The sequence below is a fragment of the Phytophthora sojae genome (genome assembly GCF_000149755.1).
Source record: "Phytophthora sojae unplaced genomic scaffold PHYSOscaffold_8, whole genome shotgun sequence".
Lineage (NCBI taxonomy): Eukaryota > Oomycota > Peronosporomycetes > Peronosporales > Peronosporaceae > Phytophthora > Phytophthora sojae.
Window position 1 is genome coordinate 1,415,082 of NW_009258122.1, and position 22,533 is coordinate 1,437,614.

The 22,533-nt window shown below is 52.9% G+C and overlaps 3 protein-coding genes across 3 annotated transcripts; 2 read left to right on the forward strand and 1 right to left on the reverse strand.

Moving 5' to 3' along the window:
* Positions 1-10,608: 10,608 nt before the first annotated feature.
* Positions 10,609-12,283, reverse strand: PHYSODRAFT_337571 (hypothetical protein; the record flags this gene model as incomplete). Its single annotated transcript, XM_009535249.1, has 6 exons — positions 10,609-10,710; positions 10,749-11,008; positions 11,082-11,193; positions 11,269-11,322; positions 11,446-11,890; positions 11,964-12,283. 6 exons carry the CDS (start codon positions 12,281-12,283, stop codon positions 10,609-10,611), a joined length of 1,293 nt encoding a protein of 430 aa, XP_009533544.1.
* Positions 12,284-14,085: 1,802 nt separating this feature from the next.
* On the forward strand, positions 14,086-16,556 carry PHYSODRAFT_304550 (hypothetical protein; the record flags this gene model as incomplete). The annotated part of the gene is made up of 2 exons (XM_009535250.1): positions 14,086-14,209; positions 14,248-16,556. The coding sequence occupies 2 exons, from the start codon at positions 14,086-14,088 to the stop codon at positions 16,554-16,556; spliced, it is 2,433 nt and encodes an 810-aa protein (XP_009533545.1).
* Positions 16,557-21,258: 4,702 nt separating this feature from the next.
* On the forward strand, positions 21,259-21,546 carry PHYSODRAFT_387821 (hypothetical protein; the record flags this gene model as incomplete). Its single annotated transcript, XM_009535251.1, has 1 exon — positions 21,259-21,546. A coding segment is annotated over one exon (288 nt), but the record flags the coding sequence as incomplete, so codon positions are not given.
* Positions 21,547-22,533: the final 987 nt, after the last annotated feature.

Here is a 22,533-nt window from a genome sequence, read left to right on the forward strand (position 1 = left end):
CGCTCGATTTGTTGTGGCGGGAGTAGTGGTAGCAATGGCATACGTGGGAGGAGGCAGGCAAGTGGTTGAGAAAAATATATGAGTTTGGATCTATTACTACGGCGTCCATTTAGAGAATAAAGAGTTTTTGATCAGTTATAGAACACCTATAGTGAAATCCATATAATCCCGTTTGCAGTCGAGGAATCCTAACCAGGTAGGGAACACATGGTCAGTTAGAGGGGTTCATTTAGGGAGGTGTCACTTTAACAGTCGCTGATGCAACGCGACCTCCTTCTTTTTATATTTAGAGAGAAGTTTCAAACTATTTGCAGTTAAACTCAGTTTCAGTATTCCAGCGACTGTTCGCTAAAAAGACCTCTATAAATGTATGACCCTAATTTAAAAATCTGAAACCCCGTTTAAGTAATGCCGCTCAACTTTAAGCGTGGCCGACGCTACTGGCGTTTTATTTACGTATTTGTATTCGGCACCCTCACGGCCAGAGGGTGCCAGCCTCGACGATCACCGAGGTCTAGATTTAGAGATGAGGAGTGATGGTCGCCTCAAGGGAGTGCATGTCAGGAAGTATACTGAGTCGCGCCGTGCGCGCAATGTCTCTTAGCGTAGCTGAAGAAAAACCCCAGAAAAACAGAACATAATGAAAACAATCAATGGGCTGTAGCAGCTATTAACGGTTGGCGCCTATGGTATCAGTCAATCTTGCAGGGATTTCCAGTCGCGGAACTGTGCGTGTTGTAGGGATGTCGAATACGGCGGTTCAATGATGAAGGATATGAGTCGCTTCATCTCCTCTGCTGATTCGAGATCTGGCTTAAATCTTGCGATGCGGTCGTAAGTGAGCTTGTTCGTCAGTGTAAGGGTATCAAGGGTCTTCGTTCTCGAGAGAGCCACATACAGTGACTGTGTAGGCACGCCACCTGATCTGTGAAGCGGGGTGACAACGACGCCATCGGGGCAAGTTTTCCCCTGGAGTTTTTCTGTAGTACAAGCAAATGCTGGAACCACAGGAAATTGCTTGATGGTGATAGAAGCTTGAGCCAAGTTTGGCATATTATTAAACTTGATGTTGGAGGAGATTCGAGGTACACCAATTATGCCTGGCAAACCATCTACGAGAACTGTATTGCAGTCGTGCAGGCGTATCAAAAGCAGTTCGGGTGGGGAAGCCAGTTGAATTACCGTGGGTTCATCGGATTCGACGTCAACACATGATCGAGACTCGATGGGAGGATAGAAGCCAATGACGGTGCCAAGCGTACCCTTGGTGACAACACCCATGTTCTTAAGCTCAGGAGGTTTCCTGGTGATCATAACAGGGATTGGGGGGGGTTCGCACCGGTAAATCTTCAGTAGGATCTCACCTAAATCATACATGCCTACTCAAGAACACGCAGACGAGCCGAGAATTTTGCAGTAGCAAAATTGCTACTGCAAACGTCTTCAGTAGGCAACTCAAAATCGGCGAGGGGGAGAAGCTTGTGGGCCATAATGACGGAGCTGCGGCGGCAGCACAGGAAGCACAAGCTCGCTCTTGGTTGCCATCAGAACGGAACGATGGCGGCACGCTAAGGTATGACACATGGTAGGAGAGTTTGCGCTTTGTAACAATCGCAGCGAAGCCGCGTATATGAAGGAATACGTCACGCGTTCGACCAAGAAGAACAAAGAGAGGAAGATTCCCCCTTCGCAGCCAGTACGGTGCTGCATTTTGCGGAGCACGAAGTACGGCGACGTCTACGTCAAGTTCGTCGCGTGCGCTGAGACGCGGGTACTGCTGTTTCCTGGTGCGTGCGGCGCCGCCGCTGACCGCGAGGGTGCTGGTGCAGCGGTTCACGTAGGTGCGGACCAACGATTGCTGCAGTCGCTCACAGCGATGGTCTGCTGCTCCACCGCTTCCATCCTAGTACCTGGTAGAATTAAATGAAGTGTTTATCACCACTATCCATGCCGCGGTCCATGTTGCTTCTTCATCTCTGCTTAGCTTGCATGCATCTCCGAGGGGGTTCTTCAGCTTCGGAAGACCTCAATCCGAAAGGTCGCGTTTACCAGTGGGAACCTATCTCAACATTTTGACGACGATCTTGAGAGAAAACTCAAAACAAATCTTGAGTAACCTACTGAAGATTTGCCGGTGCGAACCCCCTATTGAGGAACGCCTGTGTTGTTGATGGCAAATGCCGAAGTGAGTTGATTAAAGTTACCAAAGTTGTCCTACTTGTCCTTCTCAAGTACTCTACTCCCCTCTTCTCCTTCTTGTTGTCCTCTTGTGTCTGCTTGTGCAATCACCGCTTGCTGCACAGTCGAACCAACCAAGTTGACCATCCCGAAGATTACCCAATAGGAAGCGTTCCAGGACGGTTCAGGGTGAACCGTGCCAACGGTTCAGGTACGGTACGGAACCGTACTTAGCGGTGCACTTCAGCACTCCCACTCACCGCTACGGTACGGTGACCTTCTCCTTGATCCCGCTAGCGTCCCGCAAGTGCTTGAGCGTCTTTGTCCCGAGCGCCTTCGTCAGCATGTCCGCCAGTTGCTGCTTCGTCTCGACGTAGTCCACCTTGACCGTTCCGCGTTCCACGTTCTCGCGGATGAAGTGGTGTCGAATGTCCACATGCTTCGTCCTAGCATGGTTCCTAGCGTTCTGGGCCAGCGCGATCGCTCCTTGGTTGTCTTCCCAAAGCTGCGTCGCGTCCACTTGTTCCTTGCCCATGTCCTTCAGTATCGCACGCGTCCAGAGTACCTCCTGCACGCACAGGCTCAGTGCCATGTACTCAGCTTCCGCAGAGCTGAGCGCAACCGTTCTCTGGAACTTGGACTTGAACACTACGGGAGCGTTCCCGATCATCACCATGACTCCCGACACGGAACGCCTGTCGTCAATGTTGCTTCCCCAATCGGCGTCAGTGAACGCTTCAACCGTGATGCTGTCGTCGCCACCTTGGTACACGATACCGTACTCCCGGGTTGTCTTCAAGTAGCGTATCACGCGAATGGCAGCTCGCCAATGCTGCAGACCGGGGTTCTCCAGGAATCGCGACAACTGGGTCACCACGTACGCGATGTCCGGTCTGGTGCATGTCGTGATGTACAGCAGACATCCGATCAGGGAACGGTACGGCCGTGACTTCATCTCAGTACGCTCTTCATCCGTTCCGGGCGACTGCGTCTTAGCCAGCTTCAGGCCCGACGTGCACGGGTTGTCCACAGGCTTAGCGTTCCGCTGGCCGAACCGTTCCGCCACGTCGTCAATGTACCTCGTCTGCTTGATCATGAGCGTCCGAGCGTTCTTGTTGTGATCAATCTCCATACCCAAGATGAACTTCGCCGTGCCGAGCTCCTTCATCTTGAACGCGTTCTTCAATGCGTTCTTCACCTCATGAACCTCACCACTCGTCTTCGCAGCGATGATCATGTCGTCGACGTACAGACACACGTAAATGAAGCCGTTCCTGGAACGCTTGACGTAGACACACTGGTCCGCCGCGCAGGTCTTGAAACCGTTCCCCAAGAACACGCGGTGGATGGTCTTGTTCCACGCACTGGCCGCCTGCTTCAGGCCGTAGATAGCCTTGTTCAGCTGGCACACGTAGTTCGTAGCCTTCTCAATACCAAATGGCACCTCCATGTACACACGGTCCGTCAGCTCACTGTTCAGGAACGCTGTGTCCGCGTCCAACTGCTCCATCACGTATGCGTCTGCCACGCACACTGCCAGCACGACCTGGATCGATTTCATGTTCGCGACCGGGGAGTACGTCTCGAAAAAGTCGACACCGTACTTCTGCTTGAAACCCTTCGCAACCAACCGTGCCTTGTACCGGATCAGGCGACCGTTCTCGTCACGCTTCTTGGCAAACACCCACCGGCTACCAATCGTACGCGTATGCGTTCCACGTCGTACCAGCGTCCACGTTCCGTTCCGTTCGTGCGAGAGAAACGCCGTGTCCATTGCATCCCGCCAGGCATCTGCGTCTTCGCTAGCAATGGCCTGCGCATACGTTGCCGGGACATCCGTTCCATCGTCGATCCTGGCCACGTATGCCAGTACAGCCTCCGCAATGAGACCGTCCTCGTCGATCCTGGGTCGCTTCATACACGGGGGACCATCACTCCCTTCCGACTTGCGTTCCTGGTCATCGTCACCGTTCCCCAAGAGAAACACCGGTTCACGGGATCTTCTTGTCCGTTCCGGCTCGGGGTGGAACACCAGGTGGTCGTCCTGGAACGCTTGAGGTGGAGGCCGGTACGCAGTCAACTCCAATCCAGTGGCAGCTGGGCGTTCCGGTGCCGGCAGCCGCAGTACCTCCTGCTCTGGCTCAGCCTCATCCATCTCGACGTCTGGAACGGGTTCCTCAACAGCTTCCATGGGTTCGTCCTCGACCGGTTGCCGTTCCACCTCGATAGGAACGGTTGGCACATCTCCGTCCTTGGTCACATGGATGACCGTTCCATGCTGCGGCGAGTGCGTATCATAGGGTTCCGCCCACCTCGCGCTCGTCCAGCTTGACCGACCGTGACACCTTGACCTTGGACGCGTCCATGTCGTATACACGGTACCCCTTAGCGTTCTCCGCATACCCGAGGAACATGCACCTAAAGCTCTTGGGCTCGAGCTTCGTCCTCTTCGCATTGTCAATGTGCGCGTACCCCGGTGAGCCGAACACACGCAGGTGATCCATCCGTGGCTTCACCTTGAAGCTGACCTCGTACGGCGTCACATCCGAGCGTTCCGTGTTCGTGGAACGGTTGATCAGGTACACCGCCGTGCTCACAGCCTCCGCCCACCATTCCGTCGACACGCCCTTGTAGTGTAACATACTGCGTGCCTTCTCCATGATCGTCCGGTTCATGCGTTCCGCAACTCCGTTCTGCTGCGGGCTGTAGGGCACCGTTCGCTGATGCATGATACCGTTCCGGCGACAGAGATCCATGACCGTCTTGTTCACGAACTCCGTTCCATTGTCCGAGCGCAGGCACTTCAAGCGTTCTCCCCATTGGTTCTCGTAGAACGCCTTGAACTCCTTCAGCTTGTCAGCTTCTCCTTCACGTCGTTCAACGTGACATCCTTGGCGTTCTCCAGGATGGACGCGATCAGCTCGTACTCCGACGGTAGGCTACTCAGCAGCACCACGAGCTGCCGTGCCTCGTCGACCGGTTCTCCCATCGTCTACAGCCCAACGATCAGTTCGTCGAACGCGTCCAGATGCTTGGCCATCGACGTTCCAGAGTCCATCTTGAGCTCGTGCAGACGCCTGGTCATGGCGACACGGTTGTGCAGCGTGGTACGGTTGTAGTACTCCCTCAGAGTGTTCCACGCCTGCATGGCACGCGTCGCGGAACGGATCTTCGTCTGGTGCTGGATCTCCACACCCTGCGCGATGATGCCCAACGCCTTCGCGTCGTTCACGAGCCACGCCTCCGTGATCTCATTCTCCGCCTTGCCGACCTCCACATGCGCAAGCAGCCCCTTCCGGGCCAGCGTCATGCGCATGTTGTACTCCCAGTGGAAGTAGTTCCCACTGCCCAGGAGGACTTCGGCGCGCTTGGTCGTCATGTCTTGAGCGGAGCGTTCTTGGTCGAGCGTTCTTGCGGCGAGCGTCCTTGCGGCTGTTAACCTATTGAGGAACGCCTGTGTTGTTGATGGCAAATGCCGAAGTGAGTTGATTAAAGTTACCAAAGTTGTCCTACTTGTCCTTCTCAAGTACTCTACTCCCCTCTTCTCCTTCTTGTTGTCCTCTTGTGTCTGCTTGTGCAATCACCGCTTGCTGCACAGTCGAACCAACCAAGTTGACCATCCCGAAGATTACCCAATAGGAAGCGTTCCAGGACGGTTCAGGGTGAACCGTGCCAACGGTTCAGGTACGGTACGGAACCGTACTTAGCGGTGCACTTCAACCCCCCCCCCATTCCGACAAAGGAATATAGTCTCATGGGGATTCGCTGTGTCAGATCGTCGTTCGCATCAATAATATGCTTGAAAATATGCTGTGATCCTTGGAAGGTTCAGCGAGGAATTCGTAAAGGTATGAACCAGTATCGGCGCTGATCTTAAACGTCATCACCTTATTGATGGCACAACGGAGGTTGTTTGTGGAAACAACCAAGGGGCGGAAATGTTGTGGAAGCCGTGATTGTAGCGGGAGCTTTCTTGACTCGAGAGTTTAGGAAAGCCAAATTATCCTCCGATACACGTCCCCAGCGGAGATCAGCCAAGATTCGAGCATACAAGTCGTCGTCATGGGCTCTCATATTTTCCGTAAGGAAGACGACAAAATTAATAGTGTTGTATAAGTTGAAACCTGCGTGATGGTATCTGCTAGCGGTTTCATCGGGCGACGAATACAATGTGGGACGATGAAAACTGCTCCAACGGAGGGGTGTGTGGTAATCGATTCGAGCGCTTATATCCTCTCATACTGGTGGCTTCCGTTTGTGGTACAGGCGTTGCCGCTAGTGTAAGGGTTCCTCTTGACGCATTCGTCATTGAGTATGTTGGGGATCTCGTAGATGAAGCTGAAAAGCGGCGTCGAAACTACACTACACAATGCAGATACGCGAGCCTACAACGGACCACCGAGTATTTTACATTGATACTACGGCCTGCGGCAACGAAAGCAGATTCGTGAACCACTCTTGCTCCCCCAATTGCGCGTTTTTTAGTTTCGTTGTGGGAACGCTACGCGAGTCGGCATATTCACCCTCCAGGACATTGAGCCACTACAGGAACTGTCGGTCGACTATCGAGCCGCTGCCAAGAATAACCAGCTATGGTTCCGATGCCGGTGCGGATCACCGCGCTGTGTCGCGCGTATGACGCCTCGTCGCTCGCCTCCGCTGCCTCCACGCGCCAGCCCTACCACGACCAACCATACCTTGAAGCCGAAGCACCCAAAACCGTACCGCCGTCTGCACATTACAGACTGCTTCACCAAAAAGGCTAGGTATAACTATAGTACCTCAGGTACTCAGTGTCCGTCTCGGGACTCTGGTAGTTCGTGTACTCCATACCCGTCTCGGGGCTCTAGTACTACAGGTAGATGGTGTCCGCCTCGGGACTCAAGTAGTTCGTGTACTCCATCTTCGTCGCGACCAACAGCGCGGCGGCGCTTACATGTAGTTTGAGGTGGCAGCGCTGCCAGCGCGGGAGGTCGCTCTGTAGTGTGGCGAGATGGTCCAGTTGGTGGCTGCGCGAACCGCTACGAAGGCTGCACAGCGTCGGCACTGTACTGCACTGCGCCGCGTCGTAGGTCGTCGGCACTGCACTGCGCCACGGTCCATGGGCACGCTGATGTTGTGCGATGGCTGGATGAAAATATCGCGGTGGGCAACCGACGCCGCACCTTTGCGTCTGCTGTGCGCTTCCTAAACCAAGTAGTAAAATAGGAGCATCAACTTTGCCAGCGCGCCACAGGAGGCCACAAGATGAGCAGGCCACAACAATGTTGGGGTGGTCTGGGGGTCGCTTGCGCGTGAAAGAAGCCGATTTAAACTATCGCTCCTGACATGCACTCCCATGAGGCGACCATCACTCCTCATCTCTAAATCTAGACCTCGGTGGTCATCGAGGCTGGTACCCTCTCGCCGTGAGGGTGCCGAATACAAATACGTAAATAAAACGCCAGTAGCGTCGGCCACGCTTAAAGTTGAGCGGCATTGCTTAAACGGGGTTTCAGATTTTTAAATTAGGGTCATATATTTATAGAGGTCTTTTTAGCAAACAGCCGCTGGAATACTGAAACTGAGTTTAACTGCAAATAGTTTAAAACTTCACTCTAAATATAAAAAGAAGGAGGTCGCGTTGCATCAGCGACTGTTATGCTCTTAGCTTACGCTAAGGGAACAGTTTAAATCGGCTTCTTTCACGCGCAAGCGACCCCCAGACCACCCCAACATTGTTGTGGCCTGCTCATCTTGTGGCCTCCTGTGGCGCGCTGGCAAAGTTGATGCTCCTATTTTACTACTTGGTTTAGGAAGCGCACAGCAGACGCAAAGGTGCGGCGTCGGTTGCCCACCGCGATATTTTCATCCAGCCATCGCACAACATCAGCGTGCCCATGGACCGTGGCGCAGTGCAGTGCCGACGACCTACGACGCGGCGCAGTGCAGTACAGTGCCGACGCTGTGCAGCCTTCGTAGCGGTTCGCGCAGCCACCAACTGGACCATCTCGCCACACTACAGAGCGACCTCCCGCGCTGGCAGCGCTGCCACCTCAAACTACATGTAAGCGCCGCCGCGCTGTTGGTCGCGACGAAGATGGAGTACACGAACTACTTGAGTCCCGAGGCGGACACCATCTACCTGTAGTACTAGAGCCCCGAGACGGGTATGGAGTACACGAACTACCAGAGTCCCGAGACGGACACTGAGTACCTGAGGTACTATAGTTATACCTAGCCTTTTTGGTGAAGCAGTCTGTAATGTGCAGACGGCGGTACGGTTTTGGGTGCTTCGGCTTCAAGGTATGGTTGGTCGTGGTAGGGCTGGCGCGTGGAGGCAGCGGAGGCGAGCGACGAGGCGTCATACGCGCGACACAGCGCGGTGATCCGCACCGGCATCGGAACCATAGCTGGTTATTCTTGGCAGCGGCTCGATAGTCGACCGACAGTTCCTGTAGTGGCTCAATGTCCTGGAGGGTGAATATGCCGACTCGCGTAGCGTTCCCACAACGAAACTAAAAAACGCGCAGTTGGGGGAGCAAGAGTGGTTCACGAATCTGCTTTCGTTGCCGCAGGCCGTAGCATCAATGTAAAATACTCGGTGGTCCGTTGTAGGCTCGCGTATCTGCATTGTGTAGTGTAGTTTCGACGCCGCTTTTCAGCTTCATCTACGAGATCCCCAACATACTCAATGACGAATGCGTCACGAGGAATCCTTACACTAGCGGCAACGCCTGTACCACAAACGAAAGCCACCAGTATGAGAGGATACAAGCGCTCGAATCGATTACCACACACACCCTCCGTTGGAGCAGTTTTCATCGTCGCACATAGTATCCGTCGCCCGATTGATTCATGATCGCTCACCTTCGCTGACACACACACCATAATTGCAACTGCACTTCTTGAAGTGAGGGTAAGAAAACCGCGGTACAGCTCCTCTCGACCCTTTGAATACATTGCCACAGATGATCTCAACACTGATTGACCATGCTTCCTGGAGGACAAAATCCGTCGTTGCACCAATTACTGTTGGCCACGGAGGGTCCATGGCACTACTTGTATTCGCAACCTCACTAAACCTGTCGGAATCAAACAACAGGGATCCTAGTTAAAACGCCTTGGAGATGAGTAAGGTGGCGGCGAACCACTATACACTCACAAACAGCCGAGTCCTCTGCTAGATCAAGTCCCAGTACAGGTTTGGGCACTTGTGAGGACAGTGGACAGCTTGAAACACGATGTGGGAAGCCCCCGAACAATTGTGTCAAAGGTGAGCATGCTCCGCGATCCGTAGGGGCGTAGATAAGGTTGGCCGTGGATACGTAGCCATACCGGCAACCCGAAGCCTGGCGCCCGCTTGGGTAACTCAGATTGCGCTGCAATATCTGAAGCCCCGCGACGTGGACATGTATTTCTCTGCCCAGCTTGCGCAGCTTCGTATCAACATCTTCTGTGAAAGGCCGGAAGATGCACAGCCAAACAACAACAAAAAATCTCGCACAATCGCACATAGCAATCTACCTCCTGATTCTTCTCCTGAGACGCGTGGGCACCGCATCCTTGTCTCGATGCTGTACTCAATCACGAATGCGCAAGAGGTTGCAGCATCAATGACAGCCTTATATCTTCTTCGCAAGTCTCCATTCTGGTTTTCCCACGAGGTTGTGCATGTCGACATAACTAAGTTGCTGGGGACTGTCGATTCTACGTAAGAAGTGACCATTTCTCCGGAATCTATTCTAGCTGGACATCAACCAGAGGTTCGGGCTGCTAGCAGTGCGCTTGTTAACTACTGGAAGCGGCAGGGAGATTTGGAATTTTCCGACTCGTTTAAGCAAGTTCCACGAGTGTTTTGAGCCGGTTCCCTGGCAAGACCCGTGCGGTCTTGAAAACGATGCATCGGCTGACTTACCAGACTTTCCGTCTATTGCTGACGTATCGCTTTCATTTCGCCTCAATCTTTGGCAGCACGTCATGTTCGGGACGCTAGCTAGACACCTTCTGTATTCTTATTTGAAGGACGTTGAAGATGCCCAGCAAACTACTAACGCCTCTTGTCTGCGGCAGCCGTATCGACTACAAAACCAATTCGTAGGGTTTTTGGGAGGTGAAGCCGGAACCGGTAAATCTACTGTTATCCATGCTGTTCTAGCGTTTGCCGACAAGTGGGGGCGATCAGGAACGAAGTCTTCCATTTTTACAGATGAAGTCGGAATTCGGAAAAGTTGTACTCGTTATTGTAGACGAGATATCAATGACAGACCAGGCACTTCTAGGTAGCTTTGATCTCGCATCTCGAGCTATGAGCAGGGATCCCGAGTATTGTATTTTTGACTGATAAGATTCGAACGCACACATGAATTATTTAGTAGTGGAAGCGTGAAGCAGACGTAAATTATTGCAATATTCAGCAGTAGAAAAGCAATAGCGCCTGTAATAACTACTCTAGCAGCAGTCGTTGACAGCGTTCGCGTCCCACAACGCGTTGTTCACACGAAGAACAAAATCATCTCCAGTGTTGCCGGCTGGAGGCGGTGCCGTTGCAGTCTGAGGGTGGCCTCAGCCACACTAAAGAAACGCTCCACTGTGTTCGAGGTGGGCGGAATCGCCTGCAGCAGCATGTAGGCCGTCCTTGGGGCCGTCGTCTTGCGTCTTTTCTTGACTTGCTCGACAAACGACCCCGTAGCATCGTCAGCAACAGCGGCCGGCTGTCCAGCGGTCTCCCGGATGACGAAGCGACTGAGCGCCGTCTTCTCCGACCGTGTCAGCTCGTCCACTTCGTCGCGCTGGACCTTGACCCAACCAGCCTCAAAGTGAGGGCTATGCACAATTGCAGCACGAGGGCCTATATATTACCAGTGCAATAACATATTGAGTCAGTATATGATAACACCCAGTGTAGAAGCAATAAATCTTACCGAGATACGTAGCGAAGCCTGGCCACAGCGCTATGAGTGCGTCGAAATAGCAACGGACGTCGGCGATCGAGACCGACTCCGACTGCAGCTCCTTTCTCACCGACTCGATCTTCTTCAGGTCTCGGCCAAATCGTCGTCGTCCTGAATGAACTCCAGCCGTTTCACATAGCGGTTAACCATGCAAAACGTAGAGCTCCAGCGCGTCGCCTGGCTCAATACCCGACGCAATTTCGTCTTGAACCTATTGCAAATACTAAAAACAATTTTTGTCAGATTCACTATAAGTTAATATGATTGGCTGAAAAATGTACCGCAGCTTCGCTGATTGGTTTAAATCCTTCAACTTGATCATCAGTTTCTTGACTTGGTCGAGCTCATCCTTGAAATCTTCTAGCAGGTTTTGGGCCACTAAATTCAGGCGATGACTGGCGTAGCCCACGAGTGGCACACCAAGCAAGGTGGCGAGGCGCCTATTGGTGTCGCCAACCAGGTAGAGACAGTTTTCAAGGGTCTTACCATAGTCTCGGGCCAACATGGTCCGAAGAAACTCAACATGACCTTCCGCAGAGAGGTTTTGGCCAGGCTCTTGGACCAGCGGCGCCATGGCTATCAGTTGGCATCGCGGCTGGCCGCCCAGCTCGTAGCACACGAACACCGCCAAGTAGTGCTCCGAGTTGTGCGACCAGTCGTCCAGCTTCATCCCAAAGTGCCCCGGGAGCTCCCGCCGCATGCTTGCCTTCACGTGCTGCACCAGCCGGACCATTCCATCCAGGAGCTGCTCCTCTCCAATGGGGTCGAGGTTCGAGTACCTGCGGTAGGACATTGTCCACACAAGAGATTAGAATACTATCATTAAATACCCCTTGGAATAGCATAATTTACCTTTTAGTTTCAGGATTTGCGCAGAAATGCAGTGGTAGACCACACATCACCGTCCAGCGCAGCCAACCGAACAGGTTTAAACTGCGCTGGCGGATCCACGGCACGAGCGACCCCGTCTCTGCGGGCGCTGCGGGGCGCATGAATTCTTCGAAGTCGGGGTGCTGGCTGCGAACGTGCGACACGAGGTTACTGTACCCCGTTCGCGGGGCTTGCTGGCGCACGCAAGAGCACCGGCACCGGAAGTACCCGGCCACATGCTCGTCCTGGGCGTCCAGCACTTGCTGGAAGTAGAAAGTGGCGACTTGTCGGTTGGTGTACATCTTCGGGGCGTAGCAAAACTAGCCAAGAGCTGACGAATGGACCAGAGTAAATTATAACTTTTCAGAAAATCAATATCGGCTCTGGGAAACCTACATAAATTATTGAGGGACATTCCAGCATCTGTGATAATCAAATATTTCAGTATATTTACGGCAATTATTTTTCATGCAATTAATTTATCGGGATCCCTGGCTATGAGTGATAATCCTCAAAAGCTCGTTGGTGGCAAACACGTGCTACTTTGTGGAGATTGGCTGCAACTGCCTGCTGTTCGAGGCACCCCATGTAAGTTCAAACTCCTTCAACACATCTTCACCTTCTCCTTCCTCATCTTACTTATTTTTCTGCGTTATGTAGGCTTCACGCCACCCGATGAAACCGCTAGCAGATACCATCACGCAGGTTTCAACTTATACAACACTATTAATTTTGTCGTCTTCCTCACGGAAAATATGAGAGCCCATGACGACGACTTGTATGCTCGAATCTTGGCTGATCTCCGCTGGGGACGTGTATCGGAGGATAGTTTGGCTTCCCTAAACGCTCGAGTCAAGAAAGCTCCCGCTACAATCACGGCTTCCACAACATTTCCGCCCCTTGGTTGTTTCCACAAACAACCTCCGTTGTGCCATCAATAAGGTGATGACGTTTAAGATCAGCGCCGATACTGGTTCATACCTTTACGAATTCCTCGCTGAACCTTCCAAGATATCACAGCATATTTTCAAGCATATTATTGATGCGAACGACGATCTGACACAGCGAATCCCCATGAGACTATATTCCTTTGTCGGAATACCTGTTATGATCACCAGGAAACCTCCTGAGCTTAAGAACATGGGTGTTGTCGCCAAGGGTACGCTTGGCACCGTCATTGGCTTCTATCCTCCCATCGAGTCTCGATCATGTGTTGACGTCGAATCCGATGAACCCACGGTAATTCAACTGGCTTCCCCACCCGAACTGCTTTTGATATGCCTGCACGACTGCAATACAGTTCTCGTAGATGGTTTGCCAGGCATAATTGGTGTACCTCGAATCTCCTCCAACATCAAGTTTAATAATATGCCAAACTTGGCTCAAGCTTCTATCACCATCAAGCAATTTCCTGTGGTTCCAGCATTTGCTTGTACTACAGAAAAACTCCAGGGGAAAACTTGCCCCGATGGCGTCGTTGTCACCCCGCTTCACAGATCAGGTGGCGTGCCTACACCGTCACTGTATGTGGCTCTCTCGAGAACGAAGACCCTTGATACCCTTACACTGACGAACAAGCTCACTTACGACCGCATCGCAAGATTTAAGCCAGATCTCGAATCAGCAGAGGAGATGAAGCGACTCATATCCTTCATCATTGAACCGCCGTATTCGACATCCCTACAACACGCACAGTTCCGCGACTGGAAATCCCTGCAAGATTGACTGATACCATAGGCGCCAACCGTTAATAGCTGCTACAGCCCATTGATTGTTTTCATTATGTTCTGTTTTTCTGGGGGTTTTCTTCAGCTACGCTAAGAGACATTGCGCGCACGGCGCGACTCAGTAAGTCCATGCATGGGTGCTGAACAGGAGTGACTGTCAACTTCAATTTGCCCTTATACAGGACCGCCCTCTATTCAAGGTGACAAATTGACAAACGTGTCAAAAACGAGAGGTCCACGAAGGTCCCGATCGATGTTGGCAGCGCGGCGCGTCAGTGCCGGCGCGTGAGCCCCGCGCGGCCCATGGCCGGCGAACTCCAAGCTGCCGTTCCACTCCAAGTCCCTGCCCTGCTCGTCCGCTCTGATGGCCGCTACAGATGGGCGTCTTCATCTCGTTTGGGCGTCTCAAACAAGTCTCCTGCATGATCCCGTCGCCTCCCGTTGATTCTTCGCAGCTGCCGGGATCCCAGCCCCCCGTTATGACAAAGGAGGAGATTGCAAGTCCAACGACTACAAAACGATATTGGAATGCGCCCCAGATGACGCGGACCTGGCCCGAGTGGTTTTCAAGGACATCCAGGACGACGGCGGCGCGACTTTGACCAGGTTCTTAGCTACAAACATCGCCTCCGCTCTGCTAAAGGGCGGGTCGTTGGGGGAGAGCGTGGAGGTGCTCGAGCTTGCATGGGACAGAGGGGTGCAGGTGCACCCCAATGTCTACGGATCGGTATTCGGTATTTGCGCGCGAGAGAGGGAGTACGATTGCGTTCTGCGTGCGTGGGACGCTAAGGCGGCTAGCGACTATGAACGTATGCCGTGGGAGTACACGTCTGCGCTTTTGGCGGCTGTCCACTTGAAGAAAAACGAGCGCGTGTTTGGGATGCTCGATGAAGTGAAAGCCAATCAAGTGACAGATGACAAGATGTACGAGCTTGTTCTAGGAGCCGCGTGCCAAACCAAACAGCACGAGCTTGTCTGTGGGATTTTGGACTGCATGCATGCGAACGGCGTCGACTCTACTATCGGGTACCGAAATACCATCCGACTGGCCTTCAAGTTGGGCGAGTATGATTTCATTCTCGAGCTTTTGCGTCTGATGAAAGAGCACGACATCGACCCGACGGGAGCTTACAAGCATCAAATCATGTCACTGGATAATGCAGGTTTGCATCGTCAAGTCCTGGATGCTTTCGAGGCTTTGCGAAAGGAGGGGTGTATCTGCGATGAAAATACGTACGGAGCTGTCGTGACTTCAGCTGTCCAAGGGAAGGACCGTGAACTGGCACTTTCAATTCTAGATGACATGGAAGAGAACACAAATTTGTCGATGGCGATAACCGAGGTTTTTCCTCGCGCTGTGAGAGCGGCCATTTGCACAAACCAGCATCGGCTGGTATCGGACATCTTCGACTTCATGGGTGAAGCTGGCGTGAATGTACCTGAGGGCGTATACGTTTCTGCCATCAGAACCGCCTTCAAGTCGAAGCAATACGATTTTGTAATGGACATCCTGCGTAAGATGAATGGGAGTGGAGTGAGTACGGTGGATGTGAACGAGGCGTACACCCACGTAGTGATGTCATTCAGCAAGGCCGAATGTTATGACCACGTTCTGCGTGCCTTCAAGGCAATGCGCGAACTTGGCTACGAGCAAGACGACGTTCATTGTACGACAGCCTTGCGAGCAGCTATCAAACTGAACAGAGACGATGACGTAGTTGCGATCTGCAATGGGCTGGGTGGCACCGCATTCAGACGCTTATACTCGATCGCGTTAAAGTTGGCTCGCGCAGCGAACAAGCAAGCCCTGGTCAACAGCATTTTGGATCACATAAAGCAGTCCAGCACTGGCGTCAGGAAATCCATTCCGGAAGACCTCACCACCTCTGCGAAGAAGCCAGCTATAGCTACGAAGAAGCCCGTCGTAGCTGCGAAAAAGCGCAGTACCGCGGCGAAGAAGCCCACCACTGCTGAATCGTCATCAGATGACACAGGAGCCGTTCCTGCACTTCTGGCGGAGTGCTTGGAGAAAATATCTAACACAGTTGACGCTCACAGCATGGCACTGCAAGGGGCTGACGCGTCCGAGGACACGCAGGCGACGGTGCCCGAAATTATGAATCACTTGCTGAAAGTCGCTGAGGACCCTAGCGCTGTTTATTGGATTATACTACGAAATGCCACGAGCGCAAAACGGCACGGACTGGTAATGGCCATCACAGATCATGCTACCAAAAACGGTGTGAAGTTGCGGAGAAACACGCGCGAGATCATTCTCGAGAGCTACGTGCGTTTGAACGACCTGGGAATCGCGCTTGATGCGAGCAGAATGCTGATCAGGGCTGGAATTGCCACGGCTGAAGACACAGTCTTCCCTTTAATCAAGTGTGCAGCCAAGCGGGATGAGTGGGATATCGTCATCGACATCATGACGAATCTCCAGAGCGAAGGCATGAAGCCTTCTTTAGCCATTTACACAATGGCTTTAGGTGAATGCCTGAAGCGCGGTCACTTGGACAGGGCGGTGGACATCTACAATGCGATGACCGAGTCTCTTCGAGCCCAATTATCGGACACAAGCTTGCTTGTAGTGATTCGCAGTCATGCGCGTTCTGAGAGCAAGGAGCTGCAGCTGCGCGCCATGGATATAGTCGATGACTTTCGACACACGCTTTCGCCGCAACAGTACAAGGCTATGCAGGAGAAAGTGCGCACTATTCAAGAAGAGGTAGCTGGGAAAGCGTCTGTCACGCTGGAGGCCACTGTGAAGCCTGCTGATGAATCAACTGCGGAGGGCACTTCCAGCAAGGGGATCATGGGGTATTTTCTGTCGCTCTTCAAGTGCTAGTAGCCCAGCTCTCCGTGCATTATGGTGGAAAACCCCTACTAAAGTACTTCGAAGTAAGTGGAAATAAAATTGCTGGTTTCTGATGACTCGCTTACTGCCATTCGAGAATTCTAGCAAAATGAACCACGTATATTCGTATCACAAGGCGAAAGGGAGAGCTATAGTATGCAACAAACGGGAGCGTATTGCTTCTGGTGGTTCATGAACCGGGATCCTGAAAAATAAATCTTCAACTCAATATATTTATATTTTTGGTTGCAATAACTTATTTTGCGATCTCCCGGAAGAAACCCCAATAGTTATTTTTGCTTGGTGCCCAAACACTTGCTTTAAGTATGGAGGTATGTCCCAAATATCAAGTAAAATAATTGATTTTTTGAAGTTGGTAAATGTCAAAAATTACGTATTTCAGCTAAACAACAATAATCAATATAAAGTGTATTTTCGGGATCCCTGTTCATGAGAGGCAAGCGCCAGCAGTATGTTGTTCCGAACGCCAAAGTCGCTACACTTCTGCCACGGTTCATGTCGAAGTGATCTTTTGTGTACTCATTCATACTACAAAACCTTTTCGGGTTGTAGTATGGCCCAGGTCATTCGCCGTCGGTTGGGCAACCCAGCTGCGAGCCCCACGTGGCATCATGACATGATGCCATGTGGGGCTCGCAGCTCGTGACATTGTCACCATTGTCAGCTTCAATAGTGGTAGTCAATTACACAGCAACAAGGATTTTTTTCTCGCAGCAAGATGGAAATATTTTTTAGGGCTCTGATTGGTCAGAATAATTTTCGCCTTCCTGCGCCAAAAGTCGCACAGATCGGCCTCACAGCAAGAAGATTTTTTTTCGTGGAAGCAAGGTTTGGCGGACCGCAATCGTGGACGGCTGACACACGGAGCGCGTTCACGCCTACGGGTGTTCACCGTACGCATGCGTCTACACCTGTCTACCCATACGCCTTGCCACGACCACGCGCGGCTCTTGCTTGGCCAGAGCTTCTCGTGCGAGCTCAACAGCCACGGCAAGTGCATGCAGATGGAGTCGTGCCTCGTGTTATCAAACCTGACCAGCAAGCTGCTGGGGAGCGGCGTCCACGGGGTCATGTGTGGCACAGTGGGGATTGGACTCAGGTTCGTGTGCGAGTCGCTGACTGTGGAGCTCATCGGCATCTAATTTGCATTTGCAGGTGTAGCTTGACAAGAAGCCAGCATTCCTTCAACCTTCATCCATGTCACCCATCTCACCCGACTGCATCTGGGTTCAACGGACTTTTTGGCGACACGAACTTCTTTGGGTTCAAGAGGAGCTAGGGTGCGCACGCCAGGATTCTATATCTTTGTAGCTAGCGAGCAGGAGCAAGAGAACGCTAGCGCTAACCTCAATCAGTTTTTCATTTTCCCTTGAAGGACTCACACGCGGCTTGGCACTTTGAGTCGACTCAAATCAACAGCGACCTGGCCCACCCGTCGCGCCAACCCGTCACCAAGAATCGCTCCGCGCTGAAGGACGACAAGGAGCGCTATCTGACCTACTCCATCACGGTGCGCGCCGCCAACAAGGAGAAGGGGATAGAAGAAGAGGTCGTCACGAAAAAGTTCATCGACGGCGGCCCAAAGGATTTCCTCGAGTGGGTGTACCACTTCGACCAACTTGCCAGTCTCAAGCGCTGGAACGCTGCGGACAAATTCCTGAACGCAACAATCCTGCTAGAGGGCGACCTGCGAGAGGCCTTCGCAGATGCCGCCATATCGGACGAGGACGTGCGCATGGACGAGGAGTTTACGCGCGTACTGCACAAGGCGTCTATCGTGGTCTTACCGGTAGACTACAGCGAGAAGCTGCAGGAAGAGCTTTGGGAGATAAGGAAAGCTCGCACCTAGTCGCTGTCCGACTACAGCAAACGCTTCCGTGCTCTGGTCCGCAACGAGCACACTCTCGCCAAGCTGAGCGAGAATTCACCCATGTGTGAAGACGCCCTGTGTGGGCCTGTACAAGCGTGGCCTGCCGTACGACTGGCAGAACAAGTAAGACGCCAGCGGACAAGTCTACTCAACCGTGGCGGCGCTGGTGCCGTTCTTCGAGAGAATCGAGCAGGGTGAGCAGCGCATGCATCGCTCGGGTGCATTTGAGAAGCGCAACAACAATCACGACAACAATCGCAACCACGGTCGTCGCGGAAGTTCCTGCGGCTGTGGCAGCAACCGTCAGCAACAAGGCAGAGGAGGAAACTGCGGCCGAGGCGGTGGCTACAACAACAGCAGCACCGGAAGCAGTAACAGCAACTCTGGCACGAGCAGCAACAAGTATTGCAGTTTCCATAGGACCAACACCCACAACACCCAAGACTGCCGCGCGCTACGCCACGACAGCCAACAACAAGAACATCAGCAAGTGGACCACGATGTGAGAAGACAGGGTGCTCAATATGGCCGTGGACGTGGATCCGGCGGTCGTCGCCAGCCGCAGACGCGCGTGGAGCAGCGCAGCCAGCACACCGGCAGCTCCAGTGATGAGGAGTACATGTTCTTGGGGCTCAACAATCCGCCGACGGCGGCTCCACCCCCATGGGGATTATGATCAAGCTCGAGCATGACAAAGACCGGTATCACGCTCTACTCGACAGCGGAAGCTCGCGTTCAATTATTCGGACTGATTTCATGCGCGCGCTTAAAGAGCGAGGCAACACGCTCGGCGCGTCGCGGATCTCCTTCACACTGGCCAAGGGGAGCACGTCAAGCGAAGGAACCATGACAGTCCGCTTTCGCATCCCAGGTCTGAAACGAGATGCAGTGATCGTTCACCCTTTTGAAGTTCTTCCGTCGCTGCGTGACGAGATGGTGATCGGCCGTGACCTCATGGCAGTCCTCGGCCTCGTGATTGATTTTCGTGCAGGCATTGTCCAATGGGATGGAAGTGAAATGAAGATCCGGACGGACGAAGACGCAGCGCCAACCTCCACTGCGCGCGGTCTTGTGGAGGTCCCGGATGATGAAACAGATGAGTTGTTCGCAGGCGAAGACACTGGGCTCAAGCCAGTTGATCTTCTGCCTAAGTACCTGGATGAAGCAATGGCGCACTGCTATCTCAAGATGCTGGAGGAGTATTATGATTTCTATTCCGGTCGTCTCGGTAGAATTCGTGTGCCCGACTACGTGCTGCCACTGAGCACGGACTACGTACCCTCAGTCGCGAGACCTTACTCAATTGCGCGCTGCCACGAAGACGCTGCCCGTCGCGAGATGCAGCGCCTGCTGGAGCTGGATGTGGTTGAACAGATCTACGACTCGGAGGCCGCGGCACCCGCCTTTTTCTTGCTGAAGCCAAGTGGAGAACTTCGTCTACTGGTTGACTTTCGCTGGATGAACCGATATCTCCGCCGCTCTCCGTACCTTGTTCCCAAGATCCGCGAGATTTTGCTGCGTCTGGATAAAGCTAAGTGTATCAGCACCCTCGATGCAAACATGGGGTATTTCGCTAGAAGACTAGCCCGCCAGAGTCGAGCAGCGACCGCTTTCTGCCTTCCGTTTGGCAAGTTTCAGCTCAAGCGTCTGCCCATGGGAATATCGACTGCGCACGATGAATACCAGGCCTGTATGGAGCGCATTTTGGGCGACTTGCCCTTTGTCATTGTGTATCTGGACGACATTCTAGTCTTCTCGGATAACGAGACCGAGCACGTGGAGCACCTGCGCATCGTGTTTGAACGTCTGCGTCAGTATGATGTCACGCTAAACGCCAAGAAGTGCCGGATTTTCAGAGACTCAGTGGACTACTTAGGGTTTACCCTGACTCCAAATGGAATCCAGCCTCAAACTAAGAAGGTCAAGGCAATTCAGCAAATTGCAGAGCCCCGTAGCAAGAAGGAGCTCCGCCGATTCCTAGGAATGATCTCCTATTATCGCGAGATGGTGCCGAACAAGTCAGCTCTCGCCGCGCGCCTTAATCGCCTCACCTCCAAGAATGTGCCCTTTGTCTGGACTCCGGAGGATGCCGAAGCTTTTCGCGAGATTAAGACAGCACTGGCTCGCAATGTTTGGCTCGCTTTCCCTGATTACAGTCGCAGATTTCACGTATTTGCCGACGCCAGTGGACGCCAGCTCGAAGGGGTCATCGTCCAAGGCAAGCGTGTGATTGCTTGCTTCTCGCGATCTCTCACTGAGGCACAGAAGAAGTACTCTACGATGGAGTGGGAGCTGCTTTCTGTGGTGGAAATACTAAAAGAGTATCGCTCAATGCTTCTAGGGTTTCCTGTTGTCATCCACACGGATCACAAAAACCTCCTGCACCCTCAAGAAAACTCTCTTCGCGTGAAGCGCTGGAAGTTACTGCTAGAAGAGTACCGACTCACCGTCGAGTACATCCCAGGGCCGCAGAATATCGGAGCCGATGCCTTCTCACGCCTTCGCTACGATCATGTGAAACAAGCAACCGAAGATGAGCTTTTTGTGGTTGACGAAGAAGAAGTCGCTATCGATGGAGCTGTGATGAAAAAGCACCAATTAGCGGACCCGACCACGAAAGAAATAATCACCCGGCTCGAGAACGACGAAGCCGATCCTGACTACGCCCTTCGGACAGCTCTCGGCGTCGTCTTGCTACACTACAAGAAGAAGGTCGTGGTTCTCGTCTCTCTCCGTGACGAGCTGATCGAATTCTACCACGACTTCCTACTGCACCCCGGCGGCGAGAAGCAGTACCGATCGATGTCGACTTTCTGGTGGCCCGGCATGGAAAAAGCAGTGAAGAAGTACGTCAAGTCTTGCACGCAGTGCAAAAGGGCCAAACTGCGCGGAGGAAAACAGTCGTACGGGCATCTTCCGCCGACGCCAATGTCCAACGAGAATCGGCCATTCGATGTGTTTCACGTCGATCTCGTTGGCCCGCTGGAAGGGGACTTTTACTGCCTCACTGCCATTGAGCGCCAATTTCGTTGGCTCGAGGTGATGATGCAGAGAGGGCGCACGTCGGCCACGACAGCGCTGAGTTTTGAGCGGGTCTGGTTGTGTCGCTATCCTCGACCAAAAGTCGTCATTCACGACCAAGGCCCCGAGTTTACTGGTGATGAATTCCAGTTGCTGCTTCGTACGATGGCAATCAAGGCAAAGCCCATCACTACAAAAAACCTGCAGGCAAATGCAATTTGTGAACGTGTCCACCTGGAGATCCTGAACATCATTCGCGCTCTTGAGTGATCAGCTCGAAGTGGTATTGGACTATGCTGCCTACGCAATTCGCGCTAGCTACCACTCGGTGCTGCGGGCTTCGCCAGCGCAACTACTTTTCGGCGAGGACCTAATTACGCGACAACTTCACTTTGCCAATTGGAGCTTCCTGTCCAAGCAGCGGTTCGCTGCCATCATGCAGGAGAATGATCGTGAGAATTTGCAGCGCATTCAGCACTTCTACCAGCCTGGAGATCAAGTTATGCTGCGTGTTCCCGCTCGCGACCGGAAAAAACTCAAGAAGTTGCAAAGGGGCCGTACCTGATCAAGACCGTTTTCGACAATGGTACCGTGATCCTCGACACCGGAACGACCGAGTCACGGGTGAACATACGGCGGATCTTCCCTTGCTGAAGTGTGCTTCGCCATCGGGGAGAGTGACAAGAAGCCAGCATTCCTTCAACCTTAATCCATGTCACCCATCTCACCCGACTGCATCTGGGTTCAACGGACTTTTTGGCTACACGGTATTGGAACCTTTCTGTCAGTCTGCCCAAGAGTGAATTTGGCAAGTTGGCCATCCCGTATCTCTCGCACAAGATAAGTGCTGAGGGTATTCGAGCCACGCCCAAGATCGCGAAGGGCGTCCAGGATCTCCCGTTCCCTGAAAGGGGTGTAGTCTTTCCTGGGGAGTCTCAACTATTACCATAAGTTCATCGAAGACTTCCGGGTCGTAGCTGCCGTTCTATACGAGCTCACGGATGAGCAAGTTCGTTCCGGCCGAGATCTCTCACGAGCCAAGGAGGCATTCGAGAT